This window comes from Populus alba, chromosome 4, assembly GCF_005239225.2.
Source record: "Populus alba chromosome 4, ASM523922v2, whole genome shotgun sequence".
In the NCBI taxonomy this organism is placed as follows: domain Eukaryota; kingdom Viridiplantae; phylum Streptophyta; class Magnoliopsida; order Malpighiales; family Salicaceae; genus Populus; species Populus alba.
The window spans coordinates 5,220,097-5,241,513 of NC_133287.1; the positions used below are offsets into that span (position 1 = coordinate 5,220,097).

Sequence of the window (21,417 nt, forward strand, 5' to 3'; positions counted from 1 at the left end):
TTTTCGCAAAGCAATGTCAACAAGTTTATTACACACACACCCCTTCATTTAGAAAGGATCGTTCAAGAGTTGATTGGTTGTCCGTTTTAAAAACGAAACCACGGGGTCGTGTCGAGGTTGTTCAGGATGAGAACAAAGACACAAGTGTGCGAGATGAAGTCTTTCAAGTTCGTGAGTTGGTTGAACCATATCGAGTTGCTCCTTCGATTGAATTGGAAGAAAATTCAAATTTTCGAGTTCTCGATGATAGTCTTGTTGATATTGACGGAGAGGAGTTGAATGTTGTTCTCAGCTCTAGCGGACAACCAAATGTCGATGAAGAAGATGATATCCATATTGAAGATTGCGATGAAGATGATGACAATTCAATTGACGAGGAAGAAGAAGAAAATTCCGACTAATTATGAACATGAAGCCCTATGTAAAAACATTTGTCTCATGTAATTTAGATTATTGATGATGTATTTTGTAAAACAAAATATTTACTGTTTAAGCAATGTGGTTATTGTGTTTATGTGATAGACAGTTTATCAGTTAAGTTTCTGCAGAAAGGTAAACAGGCAATACAAAGACAAACTTTCCTGCATAATGCCACAATCACCGACGTCCATGCCGACGGACTCACCGTCCGTCGGTATCTCACAGAGAGTTCGAAAATATTTACAACAAAATGCCACAATCACCGACGTCCATGCCGACGGACTCACCGTCCGTCGGTATCTCACAGAGAGTTCGAAAATATTTACAACAAAATGCCACAATCACCGACGGCCATGCCGACGGACTCACCGTCCGTCGGTATCTCACAGAGAATTCGAAAATATTTACAACAAAATGCCACAATCACCGACGGCCATGCCGACGGAATAACATCCGTCGGCATCTCACAGTAAGCTCGAAAACATAAAACCACCATCGACGGTATTACCGACGGCGTAGCTCCGTCGGTAATTTGTCGGTTACCCATTTTACCGACAGAATTACCGACGGACCGCGCGTTTCCCAAAGTGCGTTAATTAATGCGCCCCTGAACTTGTCAGATTACCGACGAACTTCAAAAATTTTGGAGGGCTTTTAAAAATTCGGGGCGAAATTCAAAAAATACCGACGGAATTTTGACCTTTTACCAACGGATTTGTAACCTGTTACCGACGGATGTTAATTCCATCGGGGATTCCGTCGGTAAAATTGACCTATAAGTTCCACCCCCGCCGCTTCGCCTCATTTTTTCTTCTTCTCCCCGCCGCTTCTTCTCTTCTCCTGCGTTTTTCAGCCTAGATTTTTCATTTTTTTCCCCCTCAATCCTTAAACACTTTCACCTTTAATCTCTAGCAAGATTTGGTGTTGTAAATCTTCATTATATTAAAAGGTATGTGTTTTTTTTCTAATTTATTTTATTTTATTTTATTTTTAGTTGTTTTTATTTTTGTTGTGTTGGTGTTTTTTGTTGCAATGTAGATAAAGTTTTGAATTTGACACATTATTAAGGTATGTATATTTCGTTCCTTTTTTTTTTGAATATTTTTTGAATTTGTTGAATATTTGTTAATTTAATTGTTGAATAATTGAATTTAATTGTTGAATTTATTGAATATTTTTTGTTGTTGTGTTGTTAGAATTGTTATTAGGTAATTTAACTTAGAATTAGTTAAAGTTGAATTTTTTGAATATTTTTTGAATTTTTTTGAATTTGTTGAATATTTGTTAATTTAATTGTTGAATAATTGAATTTAATTGTTGGATTTATTGAATATTTTTTGTTGTTGTGTTGTTAGAATTGTTATTAGGTAATTTAACTTAGAATTAGTTAAAGTTGAATTTTTTGAATATTTTTTGAATTTGTTGAATATTTGTTAATTTAATTGTTGAATAATTGAATTTAATTGTTGGATTTATTGAATATTTTTTGTTGTTGTGTTGTTAGAATTGTTATTAGTTAATTTAACTTAGAATTAGTTAAAGTTGAATTTTTGAATTTTTTTTAATTTTTTGAATTTGTTGAATTGTAATTGTTAATTTGTTGAAGTATAATTTGTTGAATTTATTGAATTTATTTTTTGTTATATTTTTTATTGTTTTGAATATAATTATTGATTAATTTGTGAATTGTAATTGTTAACGTTGAATTTATCTTAGGATTAATAGTTGAATATGTTGGAATAATTAGTATAGATTGGTTCGATTGGTTGTGGCTATTGTTAATATTTGCAGGTTTGTGGATTTGGGTAGTATCTTTTTTAACTTTTGAATTTTATTTTACAATTATTAATATAAAATTGTTTAGATGCGCAAAATGAAAACCAGAGCTGGTCGTCAAGTCGAATCAAGTTCGTCTAGCAGCGATGATGATGTTTCCTTAGGTGCCTCTCAAGAAGAGGCACCTACACCACCTGCGCCGTCAACCGATGCTGCCTCTTCCAGCGATGTTTCACATCGCAGACGCGGCATGCCTTCGAAGCGGAATCAATTTACCCGCCAGTTCGAGGCACAGTGGAAGGACGATCTTTCAATGTAAGTTTGTTAATGTTTTAGTTTTTTTATATAAAAAAAAACAAATTTAAAACATAATTTATGAAGTAATCACAAATTAATTTCATTTCTTTTCAGGTTCACAAACATTGAGGCCGCCCGATTAATATCATCGGCGTTTAAAGCGTCGATGGAGATTCCATTGTTTCAATGGAGTCAGATATCCAGACATCCTGAATGGATGCCTCAAATCAATGCATGGTTTCGTAGATTTGAGGTTCGTGTTAATATATAATTTTCAGCTTATTTCTAATTATAAATTCATGTTATAATTGTAAATAAATTATTAACATTTTAAAAAATTATTTTTTTATATACAGCATCGATTCTGCTGGGACGATGAACATGACAGTGTTGTGAGGAGGGTGTGGGAAAATCACGCGGCAATTAGGTAACATCGAAAACAATACGACTTTTTTTAACATAATTATTTATGTTTTGAAATGTAATTTTTTCGTGCGTGAATTAGGTTGCGTGATTTTTGGTATGACGCCCAGAAAAAAGCAAAAAAAACAGCGAGGGATAAGGGGTTACAAGGCTGGAACGATGTTGCGGTTTGGAGGGATTTCAAACCAATATACATCCCGGAAGATATATGGCCGCACTATCTTCAGCACGTGACGTCTGAGCGGTTCACTCGACGTTCACAGTCCGGTGCCGGCAACGGGAATCGGCAAATTCATGGCTCGGTTACAACGCACACCGGCGGCTCCGTTCCGTTTGCTGCACATGGGAAACGGATGGTAAGATTAATTTAAATGAAATATATAGTTCAATTAATTTGTTGTTAATACATTTTTTTCATTATATATAGGCTAAGTCTCTTGGACATGAGCCGAGCCCTATGGAGCTGTTTGTGGAGACGCACGTGCGGAGTCATGACCGCCAAAAGGGGACGCAACAGTTCGTTGACAACCGTGCTCAACAGTTTGTGGTGTGTTTGTTTAACCATTTTATTTTGTAAGTTATTATTATGTTTATTGAATTGAATATGATTATTTTTTTTTTCAGGAGACCTATAATAATCGGTTGAGGGAGAGATACGGGGATGATCCTTCGACCCATCCGGAATTCGATCCGGATTTGTGGATGGAGGCTGGATCGTCAGGTGGACCCGATAAAAATCGGGTTTACGGGCTCTCCAACACTACCGCTGCCAAGTTGCGGTCGACCGGTACTGCTTCAACCGGTGGGAGCTCCCAATCTGTATCGAGCTCCCAATCTAAGGAGTTTGTGGCCTTGCAGCAAAGGTGCGACCACCTATCAGAGGCGTACATACAACTCAAAGAAGAGCAAAGATTGGCGAACGAACAACACAGATTGGCGGACGAACAACGCAGAGCAGAGTCTGAACAACAAAGAGCGGCCTATGAAGAGCTTCGTCAAATGGTCATGAACATGACACAAGGCGGAACATGTGCGCCTAATCCTTTTTGGCCGCCTAACCCCCACCCTCCTCCTCCTCCTCCTCCTCCACCTTTATATTAATTGTTTTTTTTTTAAACACATTCATTTTGTAATGAATATTATTTAACTTTGAGTTTTTGTTGCTTAATATAAATTTTATTTGCATAATTGGTTTGTATTACTATTAATTTATATTATTTTTTCTAAATAATTAAAAAAAATAAAATTACACAGGGATTTACCGACGGAATAAATCCGTCGGCATTGGATAGTGTCTGAGGTATGCCATCCCATCACCGACATACTCACCGACGGAAATAATCCGTCGGTATAAAAATACCGACGAATTTACAGACGGATTTATTCGGTCGGTATGAAATATCACCGACACTTTTGCCGACGGAGTTAGTCCGTCGGTATTTACATAACACCGACGGAATGTATTCCGTCGGTATATTCCAAGCGGGAAACTTTTTTTTTTTGGCGCGCACAGGCCGTCGGTAAAACTGTCGGTAAATGTGTTTTTTTTATTACCGACAGATATAGCGACGGAATGTGGAATCACCGACAAAAGGTATTCCGACGGGAGTATTCCGTCGGTAATATAGTCGGTAAATAATTTACCGACGAACGTTCTGTCACACACCGACGGAATATTTCCGTCGGTAAAACTGTGAAATCTTGTAGTGAATATTTGGATGTGTATTGGACCTATACTCTGATTTGGAAATCTAGAAAGTGTTAGTAGCTAATTTGTGGCCAGAAATTGAGCTAGTTAAGGATAGAATTTGGGATATTATCCTACATAAAAGTTGTATACAAATGTGTTAAATTTTAAATGGGAATGGATTTTCTCAAATCAGAGTTATAAAACTCTATATATAGATAAAAATACGAAGACAAGTCAAGTTGGAAGTTATTGGACAAAATTAATGTCAAACTTTAAACTAGAATTGAGATTAGCAAATGAGAAAGTTTGAGGTGGATGTCTGCATGGAAAATGTGGTTAGTAATGTTAGCTTCCGCTAGAAACAAACCTTACCCCATTTAGAGTTATAAAACTTCAAATATGGATAAAACATTAGAAAAAGGTCAGGCTATATGTTACAAGGCAGATCCATATCCAATTGTATTTTGATGAGTTTAAGTGTATAAGCGATGGAACTGGGTTTAATTTTTCCACTAAATTTGTATATTTGTGTCTTACCTTGTTAAATAAATAAAATCCATTTAAACTAAGTTCTACATCTCTGGTGAGGAGTAAAACACTAAACAGTGTTTTGAGGCCATATTATGAATTGTTAAACATAGTGAGTCCAAGTATGATATTAAAAGAAGTATTTCTTGTACAAAGAATGGATATGTGGATTGTAAATAATGTACTAATAAAAAGTATTTGTATGGTTCCAAGGGGACACCGGGGACAAGATCTTCTGTCGGTGGAGCTCACTCGACTAGAGGAGCAGGTAAGTAAAGTCTTACCTTTAATTTTATGATGTGAATTAAGTTTTTGGTTGTAACTATAAATGCTATGAATGAAATTGATCTAAATAAATTGTAAATAGTTGCATGAAATAATAATGTGATTGGATTGCTTTCATTAAGGTGAAAGTCAATGTTGTGATTGTATCCAAAGTTGTTCGAAAACCAATATGATTGGGTTACTTCTGTTTGGGAAAAAGTCAATGTTGTTATTGTTTTAGAAATTGTTCGGAAACCAATGCCATTGGGTTGCTTTCACTAAGGTGAAAGCCAATGTTGTGATTGTTTCTAAAATTTTGAGGAATTAATATGTTTGGATTTCCTTCACAAATGCAAAAGCCAATATTGAAATTGTTTTCCAAAGTTGTACATAAATTAATGTGATTAGGTTGTTTTCACTGAAACAAAAGCCAATGTTATGGAGTCTCTGAAATTGCTTGAAGACTATATGTGTTTCAGATGTTATTGAAGTGATGACAAATCTATAATTTGTTTTTTTAATAAAAATATTATCCTAGATTTTCCCCTTTTTCTTCTTCATACTTGGCATATTTTCAGTTTACAGTTTGCCTATTTATCAACGTTGTTTTTGTTCTTATTTTCATTATTTTGTAATATGTTTTTTAGTTTTTTCTTCTTCTTTTTTTACTTATTTGTTTTGGAAAACAAAATATTATTTTTTATTATTTACATTTGGAATATTCACCACTCTACACTTGACCTATTTATGTCATTCTTTTTGTTCTTATCGATCTATCTTTATTCTTTTTTAATTTGTTTTATATATTTTTTTTAAATTACTATACAAAGACTAAAAAAAATATATTTTAATATAACAATTATAATATTATCTCATGTTTTTACTACATAAAAATTAGTTTGTGATCTTACATATTTTTAATAACATATATAATCTTCACTTTATTTTATAATTTTATTGCATGTAATCATAACTTTTTAATTTAGTTTACAAACTTTCCGAACCGTACCTTTAATCAGGTACTATATATTTTTTGACTATTTAGTATAATATTAATCGCATGACCCATAACGTTTACTCATGCAGTTGGATAAGAAGCATCCATGGCAACGCCACATAGGCCTTCGATTGAACTGATGCCTCTTCGCATCCTCATATACCCATTTTCACCCCAACTGGTTCCCCACGAATTCTTCACCAACCAATAATTAGTCCCATCACTGTCAGTACCATATCCAATTGCAGTAACCGCGTGGTCTAGATTTGTCCCACAATCCCCTTTGAAGACACCACTTTTATAAAACTGGAAATCGTGCCCCCCACCGTCAACAGCAACAGATACTGGCTGTTTGGCCACAGCTTGCAGGAGAGCGTTTTCATTATTCTGTGGCACGTCTTCATACCCAGTTATTTCTGCTGCAATAGAGGCTTCCTTCTCGCTATTGCAAGTGCCATCTACTCCTTGGTAGGGGTAATTGTCTTCACTTGTTAGCCCTCCGTTTTGTTTAATATATTTGAAAGCAGTGTCCATGAGACCACCTTCACAGCCTTTATTTCCAACATCACAGTCCACAAGCTGTTGCTCTGATAATGATATTAAGTTACCTGTCTTAAGCATTATAATTCCTTCCATTGCTGCCACTGCGGAAAATGCCCAGCAACACCCTACCATTCAACATAGTAAATCAACGAGCAGGGATCAGAACTCTGTGAAACTTCCCGTATTTACTTATGGCAATTAAAGAATACTAGGAGTAATTATATATACCCACTTTATATACAAACAAGTTTATGAAGGTCATTATTTAAGAATTATATCAAATCGGAGTCTAGTTTTTCTCAAGTCTTAATTACTTAAAAGGATCTGATTAAAAATATCATCAATTTTCTTATTATTATTGGGTATAGCTAATGGCGTTTTTAGAGTACGAGTTAAGAATTATTTAATACTTATAATTAATCATAATATGTTTTTATTTAAAATTTGTTGTAAACACTAAAAAATACCACATTATAAAATAACATTTATTTAATCTTTTTAATAAATTTAATTTATATATTTGATTTTTATTCTTTCTTGACACATAAAATTACCAATAAACAGAATTTAATAAATGCACTCAATTAATTATTAAGGATACAAGTGCCTGTTTGATATTATTGTGTTTTTAAAATACATCTGTTTTTTAAAAAAACAAATTAAAATGGCCAATAATTGTTTTACTTTATTATTTTTTTATTTAAGATAAAAAATTTCTCCATTATTATTTTTTAATTACACAACCAAAGACGTTATATAGTGTTGTTATGTTGCTTTATATATATATATATATATATATCATCATCATTCTAATCAACTTTTATTTTTTTAGCCTTTAATTTACACTTAAAAAATCACTATTATAAAAAATATATTCACGCTTAATTAAATAATCATAAATCACTTAATATTTGTTAAAAAGTGTTTTAAATATATTATAATACTTATTGATTATTCTATAACTCAAAAGGACAACAAAAACAATTAACGAAACATAATAAAATAAAACAACTATATGTCTTTTACAAAGTAGCTTTGATTAGAAATTTTGGAAGAAAATATAAGAAATAATATTTTGACCACAATTATTTTGTGACAAAATATCAATTTATCTACTTAAAACTTCAAGTTCGGAATTTTTTATTAGTTTAAATTCTTACAAAACAGTTTTAGTTTAGGTGCACAACCAGAATATTTGGGGTACCAAAATGAAAAACAAATAAACCTCAAGGACTCTCGAGAAAAAGCAAAAAACAAAATTGATATACCCAAAAGACAGCATTCTTATTATGATAAATTATGTGTACTTACCACATCTGCCTTGATCTTTAACTGGGGTGACTGCACCAGCATCTCTCCAATCCTTTGAAGTTGGCATGTCACTTAGATTTTCATATTTAAATGATGAAGACATCAATTTGGATGATTGTCTCTTGTACCCATGATACATAGCACGAAATTCTTCATCGGTCAAGTCTGCGAATTTGTTCACACCAAGCTTGTATCCGCGGTCAGAACCGTTGTTAAATGCTTCTATGCGTTCAATGTTTTCCTTAAAAATCAAGTATCGTTTATCCTTCTCTTTCATGTCTCCATAGACACGTCCATATTGAGCCATCCATTCTTCATGCCTCTTCAACATATATTCCTGCTCATCAAGAGGACGACAAGCTATTTTTGTTGCCCATGCAGCTAAAATAAGGAGAAATGGCAGAAATATATGAGTATTGAATTTCTTTGCGGCCATGGTACGTATAAGAGTATATGCGTCTACAGCCTTGTAAGTGAGTGTTTTTCTAGTGGCACTGCAAATTCAAAACAGCGCAATGGGGTTTTATAGACGCAGTTTTGTAGCCATCTTCTTTCTATGTGACTACCCTTAATTCTACGTTTGGGGCTTAGAACGTTTGAAGTAATATGTGAACCAATTAATTGATTGGTACTGCGGGAAAGGTATCTTGAGCGTAACAACAAGATCAACGATCGAACCATCACTGTCAATTAATCGATGTGATTTTGGCATTTATGGGGGAAGATTCCATCTCCTTAATTTATTTATTATTCTCAGCTCTTTTTGCTCACGATGATTAATCGATGTGATTTTCACATTTATATAGGGAAAGTTAAAAGGGTGGAGTTGTATAGTAATTACGATTAATTATTTATTAGAAGCAGCAAGGGTCATGTGCTAGCCCTAATGTCTCCTACACTATTAATTATCTTTGAAGCAATGTTTAATTATTACCTAAGCTATTTTGAGAATTATAGTAAATTAAGTTGTTTTTAATAAATTAAAAGTTGATAACAAATCGTTATAAAATATCCGATAACCATGTAATTCGAAATACATTAATTGACTTGAAATTAAGAGTAAGACTTTCCTCGTGTCAAGGACGAATGTCTTGTTAAATTATATTGCAATATGAACTTATGCAATAAATTTTTAATGCAGGAACTTCTCATATTAGCCGATCCAATAGTTAGGTTGTAGTCAAATTTTGGATTCAAAACTTTTATTGTAGATGTAAATAATTTTTAGACCTAATTAAAAGCTCTCTCTTCTTCTTTAACATTTATTTTTTATATTTATTGATATAAATAGTTATTCATTTATTTAATTAAATGAATGCATACACTTTTTAATTTATGATTATAATTATTTTTCTTTTATCAAAAAAATATTAGAAAAGCTTGCATGTTTTTTTTTTTTTTTTCTAAAAAGTAAATTGCCTGTACCGCGGCAAATCACTTGTGAAAAAGCTACTAAAAAAACTAAAGAAAATCATTACATTTGAATTCATTTTTGTAACAAAAAATTTGATTTGATTTCTTTATTTAATTAATTAAAACCAAGACGAACCAACCGATATGTGGGAAGATTTTCTTAACGATCATTGCCGAAAACAATACTGGTTTGGAGCTTTGAAGTCAAATTTGGAGTTATTTTTGGAGTAAGATGTGAACCAAATAATTGATTGGTGCTGTGGGAAGGTATCTTGAGCGTAACAACAAGATTTAATTTTATTTTTTTTAATTAAAATCGAGAGGAACCAACCGATACTTGGGAAGATTTTTTTAACGAACAATGCCGGAGACAAGACTACTGGTAGAATAGTCGTTTAGATGTTGACAATTGAAAGCACTGTACTAATCAAGTGAACCTTCATAAACTGACTATTCAAGTACGATACAATAAATTCTAAATTAGTGGTCATTTAGATACCATCAATAGTTTGGGTTCATCCAAATAATTTATGTGGATGAAATTAAGATTCCATTTAGAACAGCCTGGGCACAGCTTCATCCAAATAATTGAAATATGCATTCAATGATTTTTATTTGTGATATTGATCGGATCATAACTTAATTTACATTGATTTCACAATCATTCCGAGGAACAAAACTTTATTACTAAACTTCAAGGTTGCTTAAATTGATACCTTAGCTTAAACACTAGCTCAACATCCCTCCCTATACCGCAGGGCGATTTATTACCCTATAGAAAAATGATGTTTAAGGAGCGCCAAGCGTGTTTCATAAAAAAAAAAAAAAAAAAAAATGCGATTCGGGTTGCAAACTTAACTAGATCAAATAAATTGATTTTTTTAATTATATATTTTTTAAAAGCAATGATATTAAATAGATCAAAAAAAGTCATTGGTATAATGTGGCAACAAAAAATTTTTTTTTTTTCAAAAGAGAAATAACGATGGAGCTCAATTCCAAACTAATTAAATATAGAAGGACAGGAGTAGAAAAATATTAAAATTTCTTTTTAAAAAATGGCTCTATAAAAAAGACCGAGTCAACCCGGGTTAACCTGTCAAACCCATATCCTGGATCATGATTGAAATAATGATAACCCAAAATAAAAGAAAACAAAGAGAATTACAAAGCCTATATATATATACATATATATATATATATATATATATTTCAAATGATGGTATCAAAAAGGAAAATTAGTTATAAAAAAACAATGAAAATGCGCATTAACTTTTGAAATCTGCGACTCAAGTTATTAGACTGAAAGCACTCAACCTGAAAAAACCGAGTTATGTTTTTACCCATTTTTGGGCCAAAAAAAAAAGGAAAATACAAAAAAAATCAAAAATATATATTCGAAAGAAAACAAAAAATATTTAGCAGTGAGAAAAGGATGCCAAAGCACCCAAAAAATAACCAAAAATTGGTTGTGGAGGTTTGAAAATACAAATATTAAAAATTGATAGTATATCGTTAACTGGTGAGAGCCTTGTTAACAAATAAAATTCAATTTAAGGAAAAAATATCCAAAATCAGATGTTTATGAACTCAATTAAATTTTTACTGAAGGTTTAATTGAATTGATGGAGAATTTGATTGAAAGAAAAATTGATTTTTAAGTCAATATAGGTTATAATCGGAAAAAGTCAAAGTTTCGGGGTCAAATTATAATTTTTAAGAGTTGATTTGGTTAAATCAGTGGCTTGATTGTATAATTATCGAAGTTTGATAACCAATTAGGGCCTTAATTGAAGAAATAATTAAGAAACCAAAGACTAAAATGAAAAATGCTTATAAATAGAGGAGTTGAAATTGACTAAATCAGGGGCTAAATTAAAAAAATTAAAAGTTTCTTGATCAATTGAGGGTTAAATTGCATAAATCTGAGACCAAGTACTAAAGTGAAAAAGGCAGCCAACATTAGGGCCGACGTTGGGATTTGGCAAAGATGCAATTAAATTGATTTTTAAAATCAAAATGACAATTAAGGACTTGATTGAACAAATACAAAATTGAGGACTGATTTGGAAATTGAAAAATTTTGGCGCCATTTACTTTTCAATGAAACAACTCGTGTTGGTGAAAATGGCGTTGTTTCATTACACTTTTCATGAAAAAAAAAAAGTGAAATGGCCGAAACGATACCATTTTGAACAACACTATGAGTCTTCTTCTTTCCTTGAAAGCGTGAGGCAGGGGAAGAAGAAGATTTTTCCCCTGTTTTTGCCCCCCTATAGTGGCGTAGAAGCCACTCCACGGCACCCTGTCGTACACTATAACGAGATAGGACAGGGTGACCCACTATCCTCTAGCCTATAAATACAGTAACGTAGAATTTTCATTTAGATGGAATGAGTGTTTGCATAAACATGTGGTAGTCATGACTCTTCATTCCATACAATTTACATTCCTCCATATTAACCAACCTTGATATGTTTGAGGCATGTCCATCGGGAAAACACAAACTCTTAAGTCATTTGTAGACTAGTAGTTGTGCATTTTTTTCTAACACGAAACTTGCTCTTGGTTTTGCTACTCGTGACTCATCAAAAACCAATTCTATATATTCTGTTTGTAATTTAGTCGGTATATACTGATAAAAAATTAATATGTTGGTATACACCGACTGAATTACAGATGGAATAGTGGTTGTTAGTAATTATCAATTTAATTTACCTACATAATTAATCCATCGATAATTCTATTGGTTTTAGGTGAATTTCTAGTAGTGATATTTTAGCCCGCCAAAATGATTATAAAAACTTCTGGTTCAAAAGAAATCACCAAAATACTTTGTAACGTGTTCCTTGTTGTCGCATCAGCTGGCGATTTTTCTCGTTATATGGTTGTGTTTGAATTGGTTCGTATAGGAAACCGGATGTACTAGTCTGTCAGAGATCGCGGGTAAGGGACAGGTTGTGGTTAGGGAAGGTATTAGCACCCCTAACGCACCCTACCTGAGGTAAGCTGCTTCGCGAATTTGATGCGTTAAAGAAGTTTTAATAATTGTCTTTTCATCGGAAATTAGAAATATCACTTACGTATAAGTTAATAATTCTTAACCATGATCCAATCAAAATATTAAATTCTTCTTTAATCTTTGCAATTTTATCATAAATAAGAAAATAAATAAAACATTCATAAAAATAAATACAAAAAACACACACATACACTTTCACTATTTTTTGTTTCTTTTCTTTTCCTTTTATTTTCTTTTCTTTTACATCCACAATACAAATAATAAAAAATCAATGCTAAATAAAAAATTACATTTCAAAAATTACAAAATAAAAACCCAAAAATCTACAGTAACTGCAGGGAAGGCCCGGAACAGTGCTGGAAGGTTTCTGAGGCAGAAAACAACGGCGGCGCGTCTCCTCCACGCTGATGGAGGGGGTTATGTGCAGAGTTTTTTCTTTGGGCAGAGGGCAAGGGAGAGAAGAGGGAAAAATGTTGGACGACCGTGAAAAAAATCTGTCAAGGAGAGGGAAAGGGCGCCGGTGGAGAGCTGAAAATCAGAGGGTCCTTGGCTCCGTTCTTAAAACACCAACCAAGGACCCTAGGGAACGACCACTTTTCTGTTGGTCAGCGGCGTGAACAAAAAATTCCAGCGGGGAGGGGCTGCTGTTTGGGGTCTGAAAAAAAAAAAAAAGTCTCAAGCCGGGGAGCGGCTGTTTTTCAAAGGGATAGGGTTAGGTTTAGGGTTTTTGTATTTCTTTTGATGTTGTCAAAATTACCCCCCCTCCAAATGTGTTGAGAAGACTAGTATTTATAGGTAAAATATTGCTAGGTTTTGCAACTTGGTCCCTCAACTTCTTTCTTTTTGCAAATTTTGATTTTTCTTATTTTTTTGTATTTTTTGAAAACGAGCAAAATCAACGTCGACTCAATGAGAAAAATCAATGATTAAAAATGACGCGTGAAAAGTCGAACGCGTTTGAAAATCTTTTAAAAATTTAAATTCTTTTTTAGACGACGTTGAAAATGCTAAAATGACGAAAATATATTAAAAAAACATATTTTTTGGATTTTCATTGTTTTTCTCTATTTTTGGATTTTTTGAAAATATATCAAAAACATAGGTTAAAAATTGGGTAGCAACAAATGCCCCCTCTTTACAATGCTTACAAAAGGAAAATGATTTCATTATCTTGGGCGACCTGCCCACACACTCACACTGATCTATTTTCATGGGCGATCTGCCCACACATACTCAAAGTGGTCTATTTTCAGTGGTGACCGGCCCACACACTCACACTGGTCTATTTTCATGGGCGACCTGCCCACACATACTCACTCTGGTCTATTTTCACGGGCGACCGACCCACACTCTCACACTGGTCTATTTTCACGGGCGACCTGCCCACCCATACTCACACTGGTCTATTTTCATGGGCGACCTGCCCACACATACTCACTCTAGTCTATTTTCACGGGTGACCGCCCCACACTCTCACACTGGTCTATTTTCACGGGCGACCTGCCCACCCATACTCACTCTGGTCTATTTTCACGGGCGACCGGCCCACACTCTCACACTAGTCTATTTTCACGGGCGACCTGCCCTTTTAATTGGGTTTACCTGAGATCCCATCTGGCGACCTCATTCAATTGGAATGAAATATGCGTAACTCGGTTAACCTGAAATCCCATCTGGCGATTCCCTTTAACCAAAGCTACATGAGATCCCATCTGGCGACCTCATTCAACTGGAACTAAACTGTGTGTAACTTGGTTAACTTGAAATCCCATCTAGCGATTCCCTTTAACCAAAGCTACCTGAGATCCCATCTGGCGACCTCATTCAACTGGAACAAAAATGTGTAACTCGGTTAACCTGAAATCCCATCTGGCGATTCCCTTTAACCAAAGCTACATGAGATCCCATCTGGCAACCTCATTCAATGGAACGAAAATATGTGTAACTCGGTTAACCTGAAATCCCATTTGGCGATTCCCTTTAACCAAAGCTACATGAGATCCCATCTGGCGACCTCATTCAACTGGAACGAAAATATGTGTAACTCGGTTAACCTGAAATCCCATCTGGCGATTCCCTTTAACCAAAGCTACATGAGATCCCATCTGGCGACCTCATTCAACTGGAACGAAAATATGTGTAACTCGGTTAACCTGAAATCCCATTTGGCGATTCCTTTTAACCAAAGCTACATGAGATCCCATCTGGCGACCTCATTTAACCAAAACAAAAGAATGTGTAAAAAACGATCTCATTGTAATGGGTGACCTACCCAGGTGGAAAGAATATGAAGTGCGGTCTTATTATAATGGGTGACCTACCCAAAAATGGAAAAAATATGAAGTGTGGTCTCATTGTCATGGGTGACCTACCCGGATGGAAAAAATATGAAAAAGCAGTCTCGTTGTGATGGGCGACCTACCCAAATAGAAAGAATATGAAGTGTGGTCTCATTATAATGGGGACCTACCCAAAATGGAAAAAATATGAAGTGGGGTCTCATTGTAATGGGTGACCTACCCAAATGGAAAAAATATGATGAAGTGCGGTCTCATTGTCATGGGCGACCTACCCGGATGGAAAAAAATGTAAAAAACGGTCTTATTATGATGGACGACCTACCCAAATGGAAAAAAAAATATGAAGAAGTGCGGTCTCATTGTTATGGGTGACCTACCTAGATGGAAAAAATGTGAAAAACGGTCTTATTATGCTGGGCGACCTACCCAGATGGAAAGAATGTGATATGACAAGTATGAAAAATAGAACTTACCTGGCGAAGTCCTGAGGGGTTGACAGAAGAAGGGCTGGAAAACTTGGTGCTTCCTGATAATTCCCGATCATAGGGTTTGAAAACTCGGTGTTTCCTGACTGCAAGGGTTGAAAACTCGAGGCTTCCCGATTGCAAGGTTGATCTTTTCATTTCTTTGGGATTTTCCTAATGGTAAGGTTTATCCCATCGTCCTTTTATTCCATGATCAAAACCGATTCTTTATTATCATCACCACAATGCTTCTTTCTCTTTCCACCATCTTGTTAGACCTCATTAAGGATTTTCCTGTAACAAATCAAAAATATGTGCAAATGGTTTTTTTTTATTTTTTTTTTTAGGTTAGATGATATGCATGCATCCTTACCTGATTTGAAATATAGGTCCCCCCCTCTTTGATGCTCCATCGTCATAGGGTGCCCTTGTTTGTATCCCAAAGCTTTCTTTGTTCTTCCGATGCATTGGCTCATTCATGTGCTAGCCATCCACTCAGCTGTAAATGCAGTGCCCATCCCGGGCTGTCTTCGACAATTATCGCTTGCATCGTTCATCAAGCTTGACCCTGCCTCCAAGTGTGGTACTGCTTGATTCATCATGAAGGATTTTCTCTCCTGGCTTCTTCTGAGAATTATCCTCTGATTGATTGTGCGCATCATGCCAACACCCATCAAGATTGTTAATCAGTCATGAACTTGCTTTCGGTTAAAACACCATTCAAGTATGTATGGTCACCAACCTTCATGGAACTGCCAAGTCATCCAGACATGAATCTCATGCTTTGTAGTAAACAGCTCATCATTGTAAACGTGATGTATTTCTTTATGGATTCCTCCTAACTTGTCAAATCAGATCGTGAAAATAACTGCTTTGGCATCATCAATGATGTTCATGTTATCACCCATATTCATGCGGTGAAGTGCGCATTTGAGCTTCAGAATAGATGGTCCTATAGTCAATCTTGGTGGTATGCATCTGTTCGATGTTCATTCAAGTACACTCACCGATAACATCTGTCAGGAGTTATAGCCATGTTTTAGAGGGTGACCCAAGATGAAGATATGAAAATATCCTTCTAGTGCAGCGTTGCTCATCAATTGTTGTTGAAGTGCACTAGATCGTGGATTGTCTTTGAACAACATTGCCCCCAATATGATCTGAAGGTTCGTTCATCGATTTATACTCAAGAAGGTTTTTCTTTGTCATTGTCAGATGCTAAACATAACTTTGATGAACTTTGACGACTCATCATCTGATTCTTTCTTTGCCCCCAGCTGATTAGAATGTTGTTTGTTTTTCTTCCAAGGGTCCACTGTATTGCCCCCAGGTGGTCAATGTTTCAAGGAGCGTCGAGAAATGTTGATGTCATTTTTGTCAAGGATTTTGCAAACTCCATCGATGTTCTTCTTTGTTTGACAATCTTTCTTGTTCTAGAATCAAATCTCATACTTCAAAAATCATGTTTATTCAAAGTCTAGTTGTTGAGATGAAATCAAAGAGATGTCTGTTTTTGAAATTATTATTGTTTTCTTTTGAAATTCAAACTTCTTTGGTCAAAGACCCAACACACTATTCAATGCAGTCCTTTGATTGTCTTGTATTTTGAAAACAAAAATGACCCGTTGTAAGATTTAAAATGACTTTTTCATGGTTATTTGTGTCCACTTTAAACTCTGATTTTGGGTATATCTTTTGATGGTCTGTGATGAGGTGACATTTTTATGAATTTCAAAAACAAGATGCTCAGGCTTTATCAAGAAAGATTGTTTCTTTTCTTAGCATTTATTTTATCAGCATGCATAATAACCAGTAGATTAATTCATGAAGTCACGACCCTTATGGAAAAGCTCTTCAAGTTTTGCGAGCGCCATTTATCGATTCAGATTGCTTACTTGACCAAAAAGGGCTTTTAAAAGCACGTAATGTAGGCTATGGTTCATGGCTATAAAAGAAAGGAATTTCATAGGCCCAAAAGGTGTTTGAGGGTTTCAACGACCTAGGACCAACATTAACTATTCATCAATTCTCTTTCTCTTGTTGTCATTGTAGAGAAAGTGACATATAACCTTGTTAATCTCAAATATCAGAATTCTCTTAACATAGGTCATAATGCAAATCCAACTTTTTCTTTGATGAATAACTAATCTAATTTTTTTTTTGAAGACATTAGAGGCTCTATCCAAGACACACCAAAAGATATGAAGCATCGGTTTTTCTAGTGTTGACTTTTGGCATTTATTGTCTTTTCTCAATTAAAAACTGTCTTGCCTCTCTTAAAATTGATAGGCATTCTCCTTCCTTTATCTTTAACTTGTCTTTAAGTGAAGGCAATTTCAAATCATAGCCTTCCTCAAAATTTTCTTATATGCCTCTAGTCTATGTGTTTTCTTTTAGCTCTCTCTCAACCATTCGACTTTTTTTCTAAGCCTTCCCCTTTATCCATCAATTACATTAATGTCTTCAACATATCTCTCATCTGCCCCCAGTGTGGGGTGTGATCCTAGTCAGGGTTTTTTTATGAAAAATATTTTATTCAGCTCAAAATGGGACTACAAGGGATATAATCTTTAGAAAGTGAAGGGATATCAAAGATGGCCTTTTCTTATTTCAAGCAAAATCAGTTAGAACCGATAAATTTTGACCTCATCCAGTGTAATGATTTGGACTTGTAAGAGTCAATGATTCAGGAGTCCATAACTACCAAAATCCACTACATGTCATTATGCATACTGCTAAAACTTAGCTATATGATGTGTGGTTCAGTTTCAGGAGGTATGAGTTCAAAATTGTTTAGTCACCTCATGTCATTTCAACAAGAATCGAGTCATTTCTGCAATCAAAACACTTTTAATCTTCAGGATTGATTAACCTTTATCGCATGTTGGAGTTTGATCAAAATATTTTATCAGAGAAAATGTTAAACATCTGTTGATTTCAAAACAATAAAAAGACAAAAGCAAGGCATGTTTCGTTGAAGGATGAGATGTGATCCCAAAACAAAATGCAGAATTCCAAAACAATATGATTGACTGTTCATCACCATTCTTGAATCAACTTTTCTAGCAATATTTGCGTTTTGCCAAGCGCTTTCGATCAACATGTCATTCTGAAGATGTTCGGGGGACAATATAGCCAATGACACCCTCCTTCACCGACTCCACTTGTCTCTTGCTCACCAACTTTCAGACTCAATTCTTGCAATTCTTGAAACTGTTCACTTGAAATGGTTGAGGACCCCACTAATGACATCACATCTCTTATTTGGATTATACCACCTAGAAATTGGTGGTTGCATGGGATTTGTCGGAGTCAAGCAAAATTCTGGAATCTGGCAGATGTTGGTCGACAAACTTAAGTGGCAGAAGAATGTCCCATCTTGGCAAAGACATTTGAGCAATTGATGCTACCGCGAGACCTGGCTATACCACATAATTAAGGGTTCACACCGTCAAAGTCATCTCCTGATTCACCTCTCATCATTGTTCTAGAATCCATGGCATATCCTTCAATCTTTCTCTCTTCATAGCTTGTTCAATTCTTCGGCAAATCCTCACAACATTATTTCAATCTTCCAATGTTGCTATGGTTGGTTGAGGATTGTTAGAAAACTTTCTAACAGCTTGGTAATCTTGGCAGCGCCCAAAAACTTGTAGTATCGCCACTACCAACACGTGGAATCATGTCTTATCTCTTCTATGGGAGAAAACGATGAACATGAATCTCCTCTATTTCTTCTTCGATTCCTCTCAAACGGTGCAGCAAACAAGCACCAATATAGGGAGTTCTGCTCTGTTGAAGTTTCAATCTTCTTCATGTTTTTCAATCTAGGCGTGTCTCTTCTCTCTACTTTTGCATTTTAATACTGACACTGTTGGAGGAAAATCATAGATGATCTGAAACTACTGTATTCCTTCTTGGATTTCCCACTTTCGGATCCACAAACAGATTCCTGCCGAGAGAGCTCTGCTACGTTGAAGTTTGATGTCTGCTCATATTTTTCGGACCAGGTCTGGCTCTTCAACATGCTAAACTTTCTTCGTGCTGAAACTGATGAGAGAAATATTTGTAGCATATGCAATTAGTAAATCCCCTCTTGCACTCTCAACTTGTAGAGCCATAAATGGATTTTTATAGAGAGAGCTCTGCTAAATTGAAGTTCAGTGTTTAATCATGGTTTTTCAGACCATCTTGTGCTGCTGAACTGAAATTGAGCTCATAATCGAGGTAACTTCAAAGCAGACTAATGCACCATGTACAGGAGGCTAGTAGCTGTTTGGTTCCATTAGATGATGTGGAGGCGATGAACATTTAACAGTGCAACTGGACAAGAACCAGAGTTGTCATTAGTTGATGACTGAAGGCATTGTTGTTGCTGTTCATGATGGAAAAGGAGAGATACAACTTCAATTGGACGTGAACAAGTGGTGTTCCCACAGAAGACTATGCAGACACTCTCTTTCTATTTGATGCTCAACACTTGTTCGAGCAGATCTGAGTCTAGCTACTTCACCTTTGATGCTCTCAACCTCAATCTGATAATGAGCCTCTATCTGACACCTTTCTTCACTTCCATCCTTTCTTCAATCACTTGCAGACAGCTTGTGCGGGGGAACCTACTTTTCAACCCGGTACATGCATGATAAATGTATGAATATGTAATCTATATGACGAACTCACCCTTCGAGGGGTGACAATATGGTCGTAACTCTTGTATGATGGAGCAAGAATCGTGATTTTTGCCCAAACTCTACAATGAAAATTTTCGGAGTGACGACCAATGTGCCACCCACAAGTCTTGAGTTCAAGATGCTTCAAGAATGGTTTGTCCTGATGCAAACAATGATAGCACATACAACTTAAGGACAGGTTCTATTTATTATGTGAACATGGGTAAGTTTTCTATCTGGTCTCAAAAGGGTCTCATATCTGCCCAGTGACGTTCTTCGTAAAGACAGTATGGGGGCATTGCAAGGAGTGGTTAAGGCACGTATACCCACCATTACCAAGCAGGCACTCAGATATGAGTTGGGTGTTTCACGCATCTGAACCTTGACCAATAGTCTTAGGGTAGATCGCTAGTTCCCCACCTAACCTAAAAGCTTGTGTGTGCTTTCAAAAATAAATACAGGTGATGCATGAGACAATTCTATAAAATGCATGAAAATAAATATTAACAAAAAAGATAAAAATGAAAAAACTTAAAACACATCAAATACACAAAGCTTAGTCCAATAATGTCAGAAACAGTACCTTCCCCAGTGGAGTCGCCATTCTGTCGCACTCCAAAAAATCCTCGCGCGGCATCGGCTGGCGAATTTTCTCGTTGTATGGTTGTGTTTGAATTGGTTCGTAGGAGTCGCCACCTAGTAATTTATTGAAGGCTACTAGGAAACTGGATGTATTGGTCTATCAGAGATCGCGGGTAAGGGACAGGTTGTGGTTAGGGAAGGTATTAGAACCCCTAACGCACCCTACCTAAGGTAAGCTGCTTCGCGAATTTGATGCGTTAAAAAAGTTTTAATAATTGTCTTTTCATCAGAAATTAGAAATATCACTTACGTATAAGTTAATAATTCTTAACCGTGATCCAATCAAAATATTAAATTCTTCTTTAATCTTTGCAATTTTATCATAAATAAGAAAATAAATAAAACATTCATAAAAATAAATACAAAAAACACACACATACACTTTCACTATTTTTTGTTTCTTTTCTTTTCTTTTACATCCACAATACAAATAATAAAAAAAATCAATGCTAAATAAAATATTACATTTCAAAAATTACAAAATAAAAACCCAAAAATCTACAGTAACTGCAGGGAAGGCCCGGAACAGTGCTGGAAGGTTTCTAAGGCAGAAAATAGCGGCGGCGCGTCTCCTCCACGCGCCACTGGCTGCGCGTGGACCCACGCGCCGCCACAGACAAAACCGAGCAACCGATGGATCCGGCTCGACTCCATCTC

The 21,417-nt window shown here is 35.3% G+C and overlaps 1 protein-coding gene and 1 long non-coding RNA gene across 2 annotated transcripts; one reads left to right on the forward strand and one right to left on the reverse strand.

Moving 5' to 3' along the window:
- The first annotated feature begins 2,615 nt into the window (after positions 1-2,615).
- LOC140955475 (uncharacterized) lies at positions 2,616-3,132 on the forward strand. The gene is made up of 3 exons (XR_012169582.1): positions 2,616-2,746; positions 2,850-2,920; positions 2,999-3,132. It is a non-coding gene; the product is annotated as an uncharacterized lncRNA (long non-coding RNA).
- Positions 3,133-6,227: 3,095 nt separating this feature from the next.
- LOC118062568 (senescence-specific cysteine protease SAG12-like) lies at positions 6,228-8,795 on the reverse strand. Its single transcript, XM_035076371.2, has 2 exons — positions 8,250-8,795; positions 6,228-7,063 (listed from the first exon to the last, which is right to left on the reverse strand). The coding sequence occupies exons 1-2, from the start codon at positions 8,683-8,685 to the stop codon at positions 6,477-6,479; spliced, it is 1,023 nt and encodes a 340-aa protein (XP_034932262.1). The 5' UTR covers positions 8,686-8,795; the 3' UTR covers positions 6,228-6,476.
- Positions 8,796-21,417: the final 12,622 nt, after the last annotated feature.

Bases quoted from the DNA above. Each gene is read 5' to 3' on its own strand.
- LOC118062568 (XM_035076371.2), bottom strand. From the start codon at position 8,685: ATGGCCGCAAAGAAATTCAATACTCATATATTTCTGCCATTTCTCCTT. The intron at 7,064-8,249 runs GTAAGTACACAT...GTTGAATGGTAG, and splicing joins TAAAGATCAAGGCAGATGTG to GGTGTTGCTGGGCATTTTCC.